The following is a 14,228-nucleotide window of genomic DNA, read 5'->3' as shown; positions in this document are numbered from 1 at the left end:
AATCGATTGATGAATAAATTGAGATATGACCATTCCAGTATGGAGGGAACCTCCAAAATTATTAGTGGATCGGAATTTGGCATGTTACGTGTTTGCAGAGGGAAAACGTAAGTGTGTTTTTATACACATTTTTTTTTTTTTGGAGTGGGTGCAATGGATCAATTACATTCCATTTATTTCAAATGGAATGCATCTTGGAAATAATTGGACTCGTAGCTTAAGGCACCACAGCAGGTACATTTGTTTGTTGGCGCCCCCAGGATGCACGACAAAGGTGTTGAGAGCTAAAATCTTGACTTTTATTCTTGTCTTATGTTGCCAAAAACATTTAAATTAATAAGTTAGGCATTACAGTGTTTGTCAGTGAAAACATCAACAACGTCCACACGAACAGGATCCGCTAAACAGCGTCTTCTTCTTGGGGGTGGGTGGGAGGGGGCGGGGGGGGGGGGGGTCTCTCGGGGGGAGTTGCGGGAGCATGCGGAAATACGAGCTAAGCGCTACACATCGTTAGTGGTAGAAAAAGACAGCCAGCCTGACTGACTGATGGCTGAGTCTGGCCAATAAGGGGGAGAGCGGGGTAGATAGGGGCGGGGCTTAAGTCGAGTGGCTTTCATACGGATGTGACAATATAGGAGCCGCGTTCACCGCCACCGCCTCCTCCTCCTCCTTCGCCGCCCTTGGGCTCCCGCTTTTTGGTGACGGGAGTGGGAATAAGCGAGGGCCGTGTGGGCGTAGCGGACGTGGCGGGGGAGGGTGCGGCGGAGGCTGCGGGCAGCGCGGCCGAGTCAGGGTTGCCCTTCCTGGGACTGGGCGTGTAGTTGAAGGGGCTGACCCTGGCGGCCACGGCGCCACTACGTTGCTGAAGGCGTTGCTGAGGCGGCGGCGGCTTGTCGTCGAGGCTGTCACAGCTACGGCGTAAGTTCAGGTTGGAGGAAGCGGAAGAGGAGGAGGAAGAGGGGATTTTGGAGGGGGCGGGGCTGGGGATGACGGGCGGCGCATTGGGTGAGCGGGCTGAGCAAGAGGAAGACGAGCGCGGGTTGTTGACAGGACAATCCTCCAGACGCACCCAGACTTCGTCGGAGTTGTCGGCCCGGCCGGCGCCATCCGAGGGTTCTCCCACACCGGCGCTCTTGGCCCGTCGCCACGTTCCCTTGGATCGGAGGCCGGCCTCCTCCTCGCTTCGGCCCTTCTCGCTTGACTCGGACGAGGCCGAGAGAATGGAGGAAGAACTTCCGGTTCGCTTCCAGGTGCCCACTCGGGGCAGTGAGGTGGAATGTTTGCTCTCGCGCTTCCAAGTTCCCGTGCGACTCAAGCGTGACGACGACGTGGAGGCGGCGTCCTGAGGGCGAGACGGGCTCTCCGATTGCGAGCGGACAGCGTCCTGTCTGCGAGACGTCGCTCCAGATGCGCTGCCGCTGTCGCCCAAGCGACACGTCGCCCCGGTGGACTCCTCCAGCTTCCTCTTGAGCGTAGGACTGGGCGCCTCCTTGATAAAAGTGGACTGACGGACGAGTGTGGGTTTCTCCGCATCTGCTTTCTCCTTCTTTGGGACACTGGCCAGGCCCTTGGCCGCTCCCGCGGCAGGTTTGGCAGCTGCTTTTGGGGTGGCTGGGGAGGCTGTACGCGGTAGCTGTGAGGGTCTCCCTCCTCTCTGAGAGGAACGCGACGGTGTGGAATCCCGCGACGAGTCGCCGCTTCCTGGCGCTTTGGCCGCAGCGGCCGTTCTCGGTTTGCTCCTCCCCCTGGCCGCTAGCTCCGCCCTGGGCTTGCCGGTGATGAGACTCCGGTACACCTTCTTCCCACCCCTCAATGCCTTCAGCTCCTCTTCATCTTCATCTTTCTTCTTTTTGTCATCCGCAGACGGTTTGACCACCCTCGCGCCTCGTTTGGACTCCCCGCCCTCCTCGGGGGGGTCGCTCATGGGTGGTGGCAGGTGGAACGGCGAACCCACGGATTTGAGGGACAGCACAGAATCGGAGTCCGATGACCCTTGGCGGGACAGCGACGAGGCGGCGGCGGCATTGAGGCTGCTGACAATGGAGTTGGCGCCTTCTTGAATGGCCTTCCAATCAAAGGATTCGGAGTCGGGGGAGGCGGGGCTACGCGGTACTTCCAATGGCTCCTCTTCAGCTCGGATGTCATCCTCCTCTTTGGGCGCAGGAAGCGGCGCGGCGGCGGCAGGGGGCGGCGCGGCTGCGGCAGCGGCACTCTTTCTCTTCTTCTTGGGCATGGCGGAGCTGATGCACTCCTGCAGGAGGTCATCTTCAGAGTCGATGCTGAGGGAGCTGAGCGAGGAGTTCCTGGAGAAGCAGACAGGCGTGTCCTCCACATGGAAGGCTTTGGGCGTGTAGCCGCACAGGCGCGCTTTAGGGTGCGCCCGCGTGGAAGGAAGCGCCGCGGACCCGGCGCCGTCGTCATCCACCTGATGTGGCTGGCGCGGGGCTGCAAACTCGTTGTTGTTGTTCTCCTGGTCGATGTCGCTCAGCGAACTGAGCGACGAGTTCCTGGAGAAGCAGACAGGCGTGTCCTCGATGGCGAACTTCTGCTTCTCGTCCAAGGCGGGCGGGTTGGCGCCGGTTTTGCTTTGAGGGAAGACAGTCGCCGCTTTTTTGTCCCGCTCGTGCCGCTTCCTGTCTTCATCCCGTTTCCTGTCCTCGTCGCGCTTCCGGTCTTCGACTTTGTCATCGTCGTCGAAGTCAAGCGAGCTCAGCGAGTCGTTGCGAGAGAAGCAGCAGGGCGTGCCCTCGATGGGGGTGTAGTGATGCGGGGAGTCGAAGGCGAAACCCGGCTTGACTTTCGCCGAGGCCGCGCGCTGGGTGGGCTTCACGGGCGACGTCGGCTTCACCGGCGCGGTGGACGAGGGACGTCCGGTGGGTCCTGTGGGCCCTGTGGGCTTCTTGTGTTGCTGGGGGCTAAAAAGGGGCGGGGCTGTAGGAGGAGGGGGTTGGGCCGTCTCACCACTGGCGGATGCTCTCATGGGCTTCCTGGGTTTGGCTTTGGGCATGGCGGCGCTGATGCACTCGGCCAAGATGTCGTCACCATTCTCCCCCTCTGGAAGTCCGGTGCGGCGTGCTAGCGAGGCGGCGGGCGCAGTGGGCGGCGCGGCGGCAGGCGGGGCGGCGTTGGCCTCCTCATTGGGCGGTGAGTCGATGGTGAGGTCGCTGAGGGATGTCGCGGTAGAAAAGTTGAGCGGCGTTCCCTCCACACAGTAGACTCGGGGCACCTCCTCGGCGGGCAGCGGCTCCTTCCTCTGCGGGGGGAGGAGCTTGTAGACGGGAAGCTGGCTGGCTTTGCCTTGCTGCGGTTGCTTCTTTGGTTTCCGTGACGACTTGGGCATGGCCATGATGATGCACGCCTCCAGGATCTGAGTGTCGTCGTCATCGTCGGACTCTTGGAGGACCCGCTGAGACGCCGCTTCCTCTTTGCGCAGGTCTTGGCCGTCGTCCCGGCTGCCGTCTTGCTTCATGTCGGTCGTGATGAAGGGTTCGTCCAGACTGAGCGCGCTCAGACTGGAGGCGTAGGAGAAACCGTGTGGCGTGCTCTCAGTCGCAAAGTGCAGTAGGACGTCGGCGCTGCTCTCCTCCGCCTCCTTCTCGGCGGCCTTCTCCTCTTCCTCCCCCTGGGCGGGAGGCGGCGGCAGCGGCGGGGCCTGCGGCGGGGGCGTCTTGGCGCGGCTGGGGGGCATGGTTTGGCCGGGGCTGTCGGGCAGGTCGCTCGGGCTGACGACGCCGCTCGGCATGCCGCTGCACGGCTCGCTGGAGCGCACCGAGCTGGCGATGGAGGAAGTGGAGAAACTATCCAGGGAGCTGACCGACGTGCAACGACTGAACATGAGCGGCGTCTCCTGAGCGTACGGCCGCTCCGGCGGGCTCTTCGGGGTGCGGGCCCCCGACGTCGCCTGAGGGTGGTGGGCGTGAGCGTGGTGGTGGGCCCGCCTTCCGCGTGCGGCAGGGGCGCCGGCGAGGGCCGTCTGACTCTCCACTTCTTTGTGCTGCCGGCGCCGTTGCTGCTGCCGCTGCTGTTGCTGCCGCTCCTCGTCGCCGGGCCCTCGTCTCTTCCTCGCCACGACGTCAGCATCCTCCTCCTCTTCCTCTGGCGACAACGAGGACAGAGAGCTTCCTCCGGAGAAGCAGATGGGCGTGTCCTCCACGCAGTAGGTCTGCGTCGACTCCTGGTGACCTTTGGGTGGCAGGTGAGGCGGTGGCGGCTTACCGGCGGAAGACGCCGCGGGCGGCGATCGGGCGCTATCCGGCGCGTCTTCGACCTTGAAGAGAGGCTTGCGTGAAACGTCGCCGTATTTTAAGCTGTAATCGATGGGCTGCTCTGGCGCGGGGTCGCCGCCATAGTTGGATGCCGCCGTGACGATGTAATGCGAGGCCGGCGCCTGCGGCACTCGACCGTTGGTCGCGGCGCAGGCGGCGCCGTCGCTGCGCATCCTCAGACCGCTGGCCTGCCCGTCGTCGTCGTCGGTCTCGATTCTACTGCGATGGCTCGGACTCTGTCTCCCGGAATTCAGCTGCTCGTCCGAGTACTTAAGGCTGTAGTTGATGGGCGTGTCCACCTCCGTGCCGTCATCGTCCGCCATGTGGTTGACGCTGCGTATCTTGTGAGCCAGGTCGGCCGGGTACTTCCTGTAGACGCAGCACCTGTTGGCGCCGCTGTCATCCGAGGAGTAGAGCGGTTCCGACGAGGGTTTGGTTTTCCCGCGGTTGCCGTAGCCGTCGGCGCTGGTGACGCTGTTGAGGCTGTCGCTGGACGCCCGCACGTTAGCGGCGAAGACGGGCCGCGCGTACGCCGCGTCGTCTGCACTTCGCTTTGACCCGTCTGCGTTTTTGGGACTGGACAGGACCGGCGTGTTGGCATACGAGCGCGCGGCATTCGCCACTCCGCCCCCGCCGCAGCCCCGCCCCTTCCTGTGCGCCGCCTTGGGGCTGAGGTTGTCGATGTTATCGAAAGTCTCGGACAGCTGCTGGGCGTCCAGCTCCTTGAACAGTGCCTTCTGCTTGCGGGCGTGCAGCGAGGGCGCCCCGGCGCCCGGCGAAACCACGCTGGCGTCCTTGTAGCGAGCCGGCCGGTTGGCCATCAGGTTGCGCAGGGCGGCGGCGCTGCCCATGGCGATCATTTTGTGGCGGGAGTGGATGAGATTCCGCAGCATTCCCACGGCGCCCAGCTCCCACAACGCCTCCTGATCCTTGGCGTCGCGTGCCGAAAGGTTCCAGAGGGTTCCGCAGGCGTTTGACACAATGGTCAGACTGTGCGACTTGAGATGCTGCAGCAGCGTGGGCAGGCAGCCGTGCTCCCGCAGGACGTGCCTGCAAACGAGACGTGCGAGTGGTCAAGCCCGTGAGCGCGGCGGGGCGGATGAGCCGGCTCACCTATACGGCTCGTTGGTGGCGATGAGGCTCGAGACGTTCCTCAGGATGCCGCCTCCGCTCTCGATGATAGCCAACGTGTTGGTGTGGCTGCGGTGCGTCAGCGTTCCCACCAGGAAGGCCAGCGCGCCGTCCACCGAGCAGATGTCGGCCTTGTTCTCCGTGCAGTGCGCCGACAGGTTCCACAGCGCGCTCAGTACGGATTTCAGCGTGGACTCCTACCCGAGTGGGTACACCAAGATGGTCACATTTCAAGGCACTCGGCACGCCCCCGCCATTCCTTTCGCCGTCCCCGCAACTCACCTTCTGGACGTCCAAGGCGCAGCCCATGAGCGCCCGCACGCTGCCCACCTCCCGCAGCGTCTTCTTGCTGTTGACGTCCGCTCTCCACGACAAGTTCCTCAGCACGCTCGCGATCACCTGACGGATGATTGACATGTGGGCTTGCGACAAAAACCCTCGTTGCCGGCCGGCGACAAGACAAGAGGTCGGTCGCACCTGTTGCAGGTCTTCACTCTCAGACTTGAGCTGTGTGACCATGGCGCGCATGCAGCCCTTCATGGAGCACAGCGTGGCCTGATGAGCACAAAAGGCAAAGGGGGTAGAAACTCTCACATACAAGACAAAAGCTACTGACACGGAGCGGTGCCATCTACGCTTGGTGACCGCCAGTCAACCTTGTTGGCCACGTCTCCAAACGTCAGGTTGGTGAGCGCCATGCCGGCGTAGCGGCGCAGCGTGATGCTGTAGTGGTCGCCGCTCAGGCCCAACATCTCGCAGTCCACCTGCAGCAGCTCCGCCACCGCCTGCAGACCACCTGAGCGCAGGGGGACACGGAGTTTGGAAAAAAAAATGTTGACAACCATTGGTTTAAACGATGAATACAGGCAACATAATGATCACAAATGTGATCACGTTTAGAGGATGACAATTACCGTATTGGCCCGAATATAACACGGCCCTGATGATAAGACGGCCCCCTCTTTTTCAAGACTCAAGTTTGAAAAAAGACTTTTTGATCACCAAATTAATTTTTATACAGAAAACAATTACAGTACATCTGAAACAAATGATTCTAACCATATATTCGAGAGAAAAAGCATGTTATTTGGCCTCATTCAAATCTTAATATCTGAGCATTTAAATATGTAAAGTGCAATCACATTCGTAAATGAATGGCTTCTGGTTTTTGAAATGTAAATGACATCATAACTTCGCCTCAGCTGCCGGTTAACCTGGCCGATCTTCGATTGTCGCTACGTTTCCCCATTTTCTGTTATCTCTTCTATTATTTTCTTCTCTTTTCTTTCTTACCGCTATTTTCTATTTTTCTTCATCGTGCTACCGCTATTTTTATTTTTATTCTTCGTGACGGGTTCGCTTTGGCCTGGGAGTCAAGTTCAGCATTCGCTTCAATGATATCTGGCGCCATCTAGCGTCGTGAATGGGTATAATGTCTAGATCCCGAATATAAGACGACCTCCACTTTTTCAGTCTTATTTCAATACAAAAAACACCGTCTTATATTCGGGCCAATACGGTATACGTCTATTTAAATAAAGACGTATTGTACACGTGGACAACACCCTGGGAAATAAAAATCTCTTTTCCGTCTCTTATGCAATGCATCATGGGATACTTTGATGCCCCTCTGGTAGCTCACCAAGCTCGTTCATGGCGTGCCGATGTTCCTCGTCGAAGGAAAGTTTCATGAGGACGCAGACGGCGGGACAGATCTGGTGGTCGACGGGCGAGGGCACTGCCGCACGAACGGACGCGCACGTCAAGAAAAACAAGTGAGACAAGCTCTCGTGGCTGCCGGCGGCGACCGCTCTCACTCACTGGGGTTGTCCTCTTGCTCCAGACCCCTCTCGTGGTTTTCCTGCCAGCTCCAGCAGGCCTCGCAGTAATGCCGCACCTGCTCCAGCAGGTGGAGCACGCGGATCTCCCGCCGCCCCCGCTTGTCGTCGGGCTGACTGTGTACGATGTTGTGCAGTGCGGCCGAGGCGCGGGCGCGGGCCTCCTTGCTGCCGCGGGAGTTACCTAGGCAACAAAAGGAGGACGTGAGTGGAAGGGCCGAGGCGGCAGGTGAGGAGCTCCCTCCCGGCAGCCGCTACCTAGCAACAGTGAGTCCTTGTCATTGCCGTGCAGCAACTGGATGAGCAACGGCAGGCAGCCTGACTGGCGCATGGCGATGCACGAGTCCTGCGAGCTGGACATGGCAAGCAGCGTGCGGGACATGTCGTCCTTGTCGTGTGTCCCCAGCATGGACAGAAGGCTGTACACCATCTCCACCTGCAGAGGGACATGCGCCGTCAGCATCGGATCGAGGTCCGCCGGCCCGGCCGGGACCTTACCTTTGTTCCAAGGTGGCTGGTGATTCGCCGAGGCACAGGGTAGGCCGTCTCATTGGCCGGCTCGTGTTCCAATCGAGCGGCTGCGTTCTGCAGACCAATGAGGAACATTGGAATTTACCGTTCGCCCTTTCCACATTGAATTCCCAATTGAAAAAGTGACAGACTTTGGTTTTAAATCCAAAACAAAAACTTTTAGCTGATACTCATTGACTGCCAGCCTATCGATAACCTTTGGACTGATTTGACAGGACCCACAAAATACTCTTCCCTGTCACAATATATTCACTTAACTTATCAAAGGAAAAGAGTTTTCACCCACCCACCCTCCCCAAAAAATTGTCTCCAGGTCCTAACTGCTCACCCCTCCCCTCTTTGCTCATCTGAAAAGGCAGGGGAAGGAAAAAAAATCTGTTGGCCTCTCACTAATTTCAAAGAGGCGGCTCATTTATCAATCGCTGCAAGCAGCCAATCAGAGTGTGCCCTGCTTAGAAGTCCCCTCCAAAAAGAAAAGAGCTCATTACCGGTGACTGAGAGTTTCGGTATTTGATGCCGAGTCTTTTGAAAACCACAGTAATCAACCCATGCCTATTCAAGGGCCGAAACTTGTCTGACCTGCGACGTGTTGGCGTTTCTCTCCCTCCGAACTCACACGACAAGACTCTCCGCCTAATATTTATCTTCTGCTTAAACCGTGCTGATCTAAACTCCAAAGCGTTGTGACATCACCACCTTCTGGGATCCGTCTATCATTACAACATGAATTTCACAATGAATCAAATCCCCCGGTCTTCTTTTCAACTGACCTGAGACACGCCCAGACCGCCGCCGCTCTCATTGGAGCCTTGAGAAGCTTCCATCTGCACAGACGAGCACCAAAACGGATGAGCAAGCTTCACGCCTCCTTCAACACACAACCTCAGCGAAAGCGTACCTGCAGTCGAGCTCCCAGCTTGACAATGTCTCTCTCGATTTGGTGGATACGAGCCGTGCGAGCCTGCAAACGGGCGCACATTTAGAGCCGAACGCACACAAAAGAAGCGCCGCGCGCCGGTGACGGCCGACCTCGGCTCGCTTCTCCATCTCCTGACGGGAGCCCAGCTGTTCCTCCATGGCGGCGTGGATCTGGCGAGCTTCAAACTCCAGCTGACGACGACTCATGTCTGTCTGCAGTGTGAACTGAAAACATGCACACAAGTGCACAGGTCCATTTATATAGTGTATGTGAACGTCTCGCTGCAACTGCAAAATTGACATTCTATTCTTTTTTCTCGATACAAAATGAAACGTGGCACTTACATTTTCGCTGAGAGGCAGACTGTCGATCCTCTTGGTCAGGTTGAGAAGTTGAGCGTAGTACCAGCCTTTCTCTTTCTCCTCCTTCTCCAGCTCAGCCAATAGGAGGGCTCTGTCGACAGCCACAGCCAATCAGAGAGCAGAGAAAGTTTTCGTTTAGGAGGCTCCCGGTGGCAGCGTTCACAGAGTGCTCCCTACCTCTCCTTCTCCAGATCCTCCAGGCACCGCGCGTGGCCATCTCTGGATGCAGACGGCGGCTCCCTCCGCGATGCCGACATGCCCGAACCGGAGGAACCTCCGCCAGATGAGGCGGAGCTGGATGAAGAGGAAGGTGGCACCGGAGGCCTCGGCCGGCCTTTAAATGCGGCAGGGTCCAGGCTCATCTCTGTGCAAAAGCGAGTTGACAAAAACAAAAAAAAAAGTAGCCGCTTGCAATTTCTCGGCTCATTTCCAGGAAAAAAAAAAAAAACAGCACGTGACTTCAAATTGACCGCGCAGAAAATGCAAAAAACAGTGGAGGCCCCGTTTACCTTTCAGTCTGACGATGAGCTCCAGCTGAGAGCCTGACGCCTCCTCAGCGTCTTCTTCTATGGTGCCCTGAAGCTGCTTCAGCACTTCCTAGTTCGGAGGAAGAGAAAGGTGACTTCCTGTGTGAGAGTCAAGTGGGCGTGGTCTCAACTGCCGCAAGACTAAAGGTTTGCGTCCGCGAACTTCAGCGGCACCCGAAAGACACGCGTGACATTCGGAATGAACATGGAAACTCACTCACTATTTATTTATTTATTTTTGCCAAATATTGGAATGGCCCCCACCCCAAAATAATGCGGTATGCCCACCAGGGGGCAGCAGACTGCGACATGTATTCGCATGACAGAAGGAACAAAAGAACACAGAAAAGTCGTGTTTGCTGAAAAATCAGCTGACTCCTTACAGCAATGACAACCGCCGTCTGACCGGCGACTGCAATCACGCACAGCCAGCGCAATAATTCCCAAGAAAAATCGATGTGTGTTGTACAATAATAAAACAATGCGACTCACCACAATCAAGCGACAGCGTTCATAAAGCGCCATGGTGTCGAGCAGCAGCGACAACAACAACAATACAGGGGCAATGCCACACGTGAAGGCAGCGCCGCCCAGCAGGCAGGAAACAGGACGCGGAGACATTATGTGCAAGTGCGTGTGTGTGTGTGTGTGTGTGTGTGTGTGTGTGTGTGTGTGTGTATGTGTGTGTATCCGGGCAGGAAGCAGGAAAAAGCACCAGGAAGTAACAGGACAAAAGGAGCGTGTGCAAAAGTGGGACAATTAAAGGTCATGAAGAATGTGTGACGGATTTTGAAAGATTGGTTTAAGCAGCGGTGCAAGGATGAAACAACAACTGAGACAGTCGATGGCAATGAAGGTTTTTTTTTTTTCTATTTAAGAAGGATGATGGGCTGAAACTCTGCTGAGTCAAAGTAGCCCCGCCCCCCACAACGCGCACCTTCATGTTGGACGCCTCGGTCTCCAGTTTGGTGAGGTGGTTGGAGTTGTCCTGCAGCTCCTGTCGCAGGTTGGAGTTCTCCATCTTCAGCACCTCCACCTGCCTCAGCAGTTGGTCGTACGACGCCCCCGCCGACATCTTGTCCCGCTGGCCTCTGACCTGACACGGCCGCATGCGTGCAAATAACGACGACATCAACAAAAAACATGTCAAGGTCAGCAACGTGGCCACTGTGCAAAGCCTGTCGTCAAAGCGTTGCCGTGACCTCTTACACACATCGATGGACAATTCTGTCGGCATGCAACGGCGACCGTCGATGTTCCCCGGGGGAAGTGCGGCATTGATATACAACTATGTGTGATATTAGCAAAACATATGCGAACCACTTCATGTTTCTTGCTCAAATTTGTACCAAAATTGTCTTCAATCTGAATGTTGTTGACACACATGATTTGCTTACCAAGCATGTTTTGAAAATAAACAGAATAACAGTTCAACTATTACTCTTAACATCTGATTTCCAAAAACACACACACACACACACAAAAAAAAAAAACAGTACAACACATCCATCAAGTGGCAAAAGACCGTGTCGGCCTCACGTCTGACGCATGTGAGGCAATTCCAAGGACGTTCTTAACCAAATCATTTCTAGGCTTTTGTGTGCAACCGGAGCTGACGGCTTATGAAGTGAAACATTTGATTTTATCTTACTTTGGCCAGTGAATGTTCATTTTGTCCGCCGTCGCTATGAATTGCGACGCGTGTCGCCTTTCAATGATGTGTCGGTCGGATGAGCGTCACCTGAGCGTGTGACTGACAACACCCACATGTAGAAGACGGCTGGGTTGAATTTGAAACAAGTCCGAATTAACGTGAAATAAAATAACATTTTAAAAATCGGATATATTACATCGGGAGGGGGCGGAGGGGGGGAAATAGATCGGAATTATGAACGTCTTCTGTCTTCGTGGAAGTATTATACTGCCACCTGGTGGCCACGTCATGTACACCAGATGGACCCTCAAACGAAATCTGGACATGTACAGTAATTCTCTGCATTCTTTCGAATTTTGTGACTACTATACATTGCTTAAAAACTGAAATGTTAACTATTTCCTACACTGTTGTCTTAAGAGAGGCATTGGAATGGGGAATGAATGTTTTGAGTTGCAGGCAAGGTCACGGAATGTAGCTATTTACAGACTGGATGATGTGGCTTGAAACCGATTGGATTGCAGTTGCCTTGAAAAACATTACAGGCATTGTATTATTTTATGTTAAATGTTTTGTCAAGCACTTTGTTACATCGGCAGCTGTTGTTAAAGCGCAATGTGAATAAAGATGGATCAGTTTCAGATTTGGACTCTCTGCAACACGCATCCACCCATCACATACGCGGTTATAGGAGGCAAGGCAAGAAGATCCTTCATCACCTCCCCTTCGTCATCCTCCATTAGTGGTCGGCCATTTTCTCGGCCTACATCTTAATCCCCCCCACCCCACCCCGATGGTCCCCTTCGTGGTGGCTTATTGAGGCTCGCAACACCGACAGAGAGAAGAAGCAGAACGGAGACAATGACAGGAGGTTGCCTCGCCACCCCCCACTGCCGCCGCCACCCCCCTCCCTCACTATCCGCCCACCCTGCCTTCCTGCAATCACCAACCCCCTTCGCGCTTCCTACCGGCGAGCTCGCCCAAGAACAAAGAGCCAAGGAGCGGACGCCGGGCACTGGAATGCGAGCAGAACGCGAATAAAGAGAGAAAATGGCAGCTCACCCCATCGCTGTTGCCTCCATCAGCTCCTCCGCCGTGTCTGACACAAGCATCAGCTGGGCCCAGCGTCGGCCAATCGGGAGACACGCTTGCCGGGGAGGAGGGAGGGGCTTTACCCCTAGCCCACCCCGCCCGCTGCTTCTCCCGGCACGCTGTGCCTGAGATGCAGCCAGCACACTGACGGGGTTACCACGTTCTGTGCGTGTGGATGTCACAGTCAAGTGACAAGTCAGTTTTCGTAAAAATGGATTACAGGGGACCTGGGCTATTGGCGGGGGGCTTAGGTACCAGGCTGGCCCGTAAACGGCAAAAGTCTGCGTATAACTGACGCCCATTACAACGGCATTGGGGGGGGGGGGGGGTTGATTTCATCAACACATGGCAAGCATTGTGAGGATGTAACAAAACAGTAATCATTTTAATGCATCGAGGCGGACAACTGACTTGCTAAAGAGGGCATGAACTTGATTCATAAGAGACTAACAAACGCCATGACAGACACGTTTAGGTTTCACTGTCTCAAGACTTATCGGAATATGACCACGGATTGTTGAAGTGCAGCTAAGTGTGCGTAATATTTGTAATCGTTTGTTTGGGTTCGTTTCAAAATATATTGTCGCATAAAAACAGTCAGTAGCACTGAGGAGTTTGGGGACCACTGGCTAATGCCTGGATTTCACGTTACGTTGCATAATGTAGTGTTGTTAGTGTGTTTTCATGTTTTATTGTACTAGGGCTGCAAACTAACAATTATTTTGATAATCGATTATTCTGTTTATTATTTTGGCACAAATTACTGGAGATTCAATTGTGGGTTTGGTTCATAACATGTCAAGAAAAGGCAAAATAGTTGTTGGTATTCGAGGATAATTGCAGATATTTGCAAAATGTCTTGTTTTGATTCAACACAAAAGATAATCGATCCATTGGCTTTCATGAAGGATGACAGAAACCGGAGAATATTTATTGCTGAAAGGGTGGTATTCACGGGGTTTGGAAATGTTTTGGTGAAACACGGTCACTAAACGATTCATGAATTAAGAACAATAATTATTGATGAATCAGATAAATGATTGTCGTTTCACCAATTAATCATTGCACCTCTGTTGTAGAATATCATGTATCGATTTGTGCATTGTATCGTATCTTATAATGTGTTGGTTGTATGGTATCATATCTTGGTGTGTTGCATTGCATGATATGTTGGTGGCTTCCCAACAGCGACTGGAAAAAAGGCTTAGTGCCGCTATTTGAAACAGAAAACAAACATGCCAAATAAGCAAATCACATGCTCACTTCACAACACCACCATTGTCACCACCTTTCCTAAAATATTTGACAGTAAGAAACACTGATTAGACATTCACTGTGGGACTTGGACGAGAACCATTTCGTATTATTAACAATACGATGACAGCAACTCTTTATCTTAAAATAATTTGTCAACATTTTCACACCGTCTACGTATTGTCGTACAGTAACAACAACAGCATGAGCATCAGAAGCATTTAGCAGACAGGCTGCCAACTACTGCTAACGACGAGCAGCAGATTGCAGAAACACACGTTTAGTCTCTCAAACGAGCACGTCGCTCGAAGAGTGTGACGGTGTTTGTTTCATCCGAACGTCTTAGCACGCAGCTATGCTAAAGCTTAGCCGATGCTAAGTTAAAATAAGCTAAGCTAAGAGCATGATGCTTCTTCTTACCTTGTGTGTTCCCGAAAAGCATCAAAGTGTCGTTCATCGACGACAACATCAGCGACAGGTGGCCAAAGCGTGGATGGAAAAGCGGCCAAAGCGCCGGCGGCGGCGGAATGTCACGTCGGCATACAAACGCTGCGCTAGTCCAACTTTTCGGTCAACTTTTCACTTTTCAACTCGGACCGTAGGCGGCCCGCCATCTTGTTTCTGAGCGCGTGCGTGCAGGGGTTGTGAGAGTGTC

The 14,228-nt window shown here is 54.7% G+C and overlaps 1 protein-coding gene across 2 annotated transcripts; it reads right to left on the bottom strand.

Annotated features, from left to right (window-relative positions):
* Positions 1–277: 277 nt before the first annotated feature.
* apc (APC regulator of WNT signaling pathway) lies at positions 278–14,215 on the bottom strand. Of its 2 annotated transcripts, none has more exons than XM_086134327.1 (17): positions 13,994–14,215; positions 10,511–10,669; positions 9,556–9,643; positions 9,224–9,410; positions 9,029–9,137; positions 8,795–8,908; positions 8,664–8,726; positions 8,536–8,589; positions 7,733–7,819; positions 7,493–7,670; positions 7,218–7,418; positions 7,039–7,134; positions 6,053–6,192; positions 5,874–5,951; positions 5,679–5,795; positions 5,379–5,593; positions 278–5,315 (listed from the first exon to the last, which is right to left on the bottom strand). In XM_086134327.1, exons 2-17 carry the CDS (start codon positions 10,646–10,648, stop codon positions 614–616), a joined length of 6,567 nt encoding a protein of 2,188 aa, XP_085990453.1. In that variant the 5' UTR covers positions 10,649–10,669; positions 13,994–14,215; the 3' UTR covers positions 278–613. The 2 variants fall into 2 exon arrangements, with proteins under 2 accessions (XP_085990453.1, XP_085990454.1); XM_086134328.1 differs by lacking the exon at positions 13,994–14,215 and adding an exon at positions 12,290–12,455.
* Positions 14,216–14,228: the final 13 nt, after the last annotated feature.

Source organism: Hippocampus guttulatus, chromosome 17 (genome assembly GCF_054856545.1).
Source record: "Hippocampus guttulatus isolate MCC_2025c chromosome 17, RoL_Hgut_1.0, whole genome shotgun sequence".
NCBI classification, from domain to species: domain Eukaryota; kingdom Metazoa; phylum Chordata; class Actinopteri; order Syngnathiformes; family Syngnathidae; genus Hippocampus; species Hippocampus guttulatus.
Note: the sequence above shows the minus strand (reverse complement) of the source record. Positions and strands in the feature narration are given on the sequence as shown.

Coding starts and splice junctions, on each gene's coding strand:
- apc (XM_086134327.1), bottom strand. CDS start 10,648: ATGTCGGCGGGGGCGTCGTACGACCAACTGCTGAGGCAGGTGGAGGTG. Junction 6,193..7,038: donor GCACGCCATGAACGAGCTTG/GTGAGCTACCAG, acceptor CCCTGCGCTCAG/GTGGTCTGCAGGCGGTGGCG. Junction 5,594..5,678: donor GCGCCTTGGACGTCCAGAAG/GTGAGTTGCGGG, acceptor CCACTCGGGTAG/GAGTCCACGCTGAAATCCGT.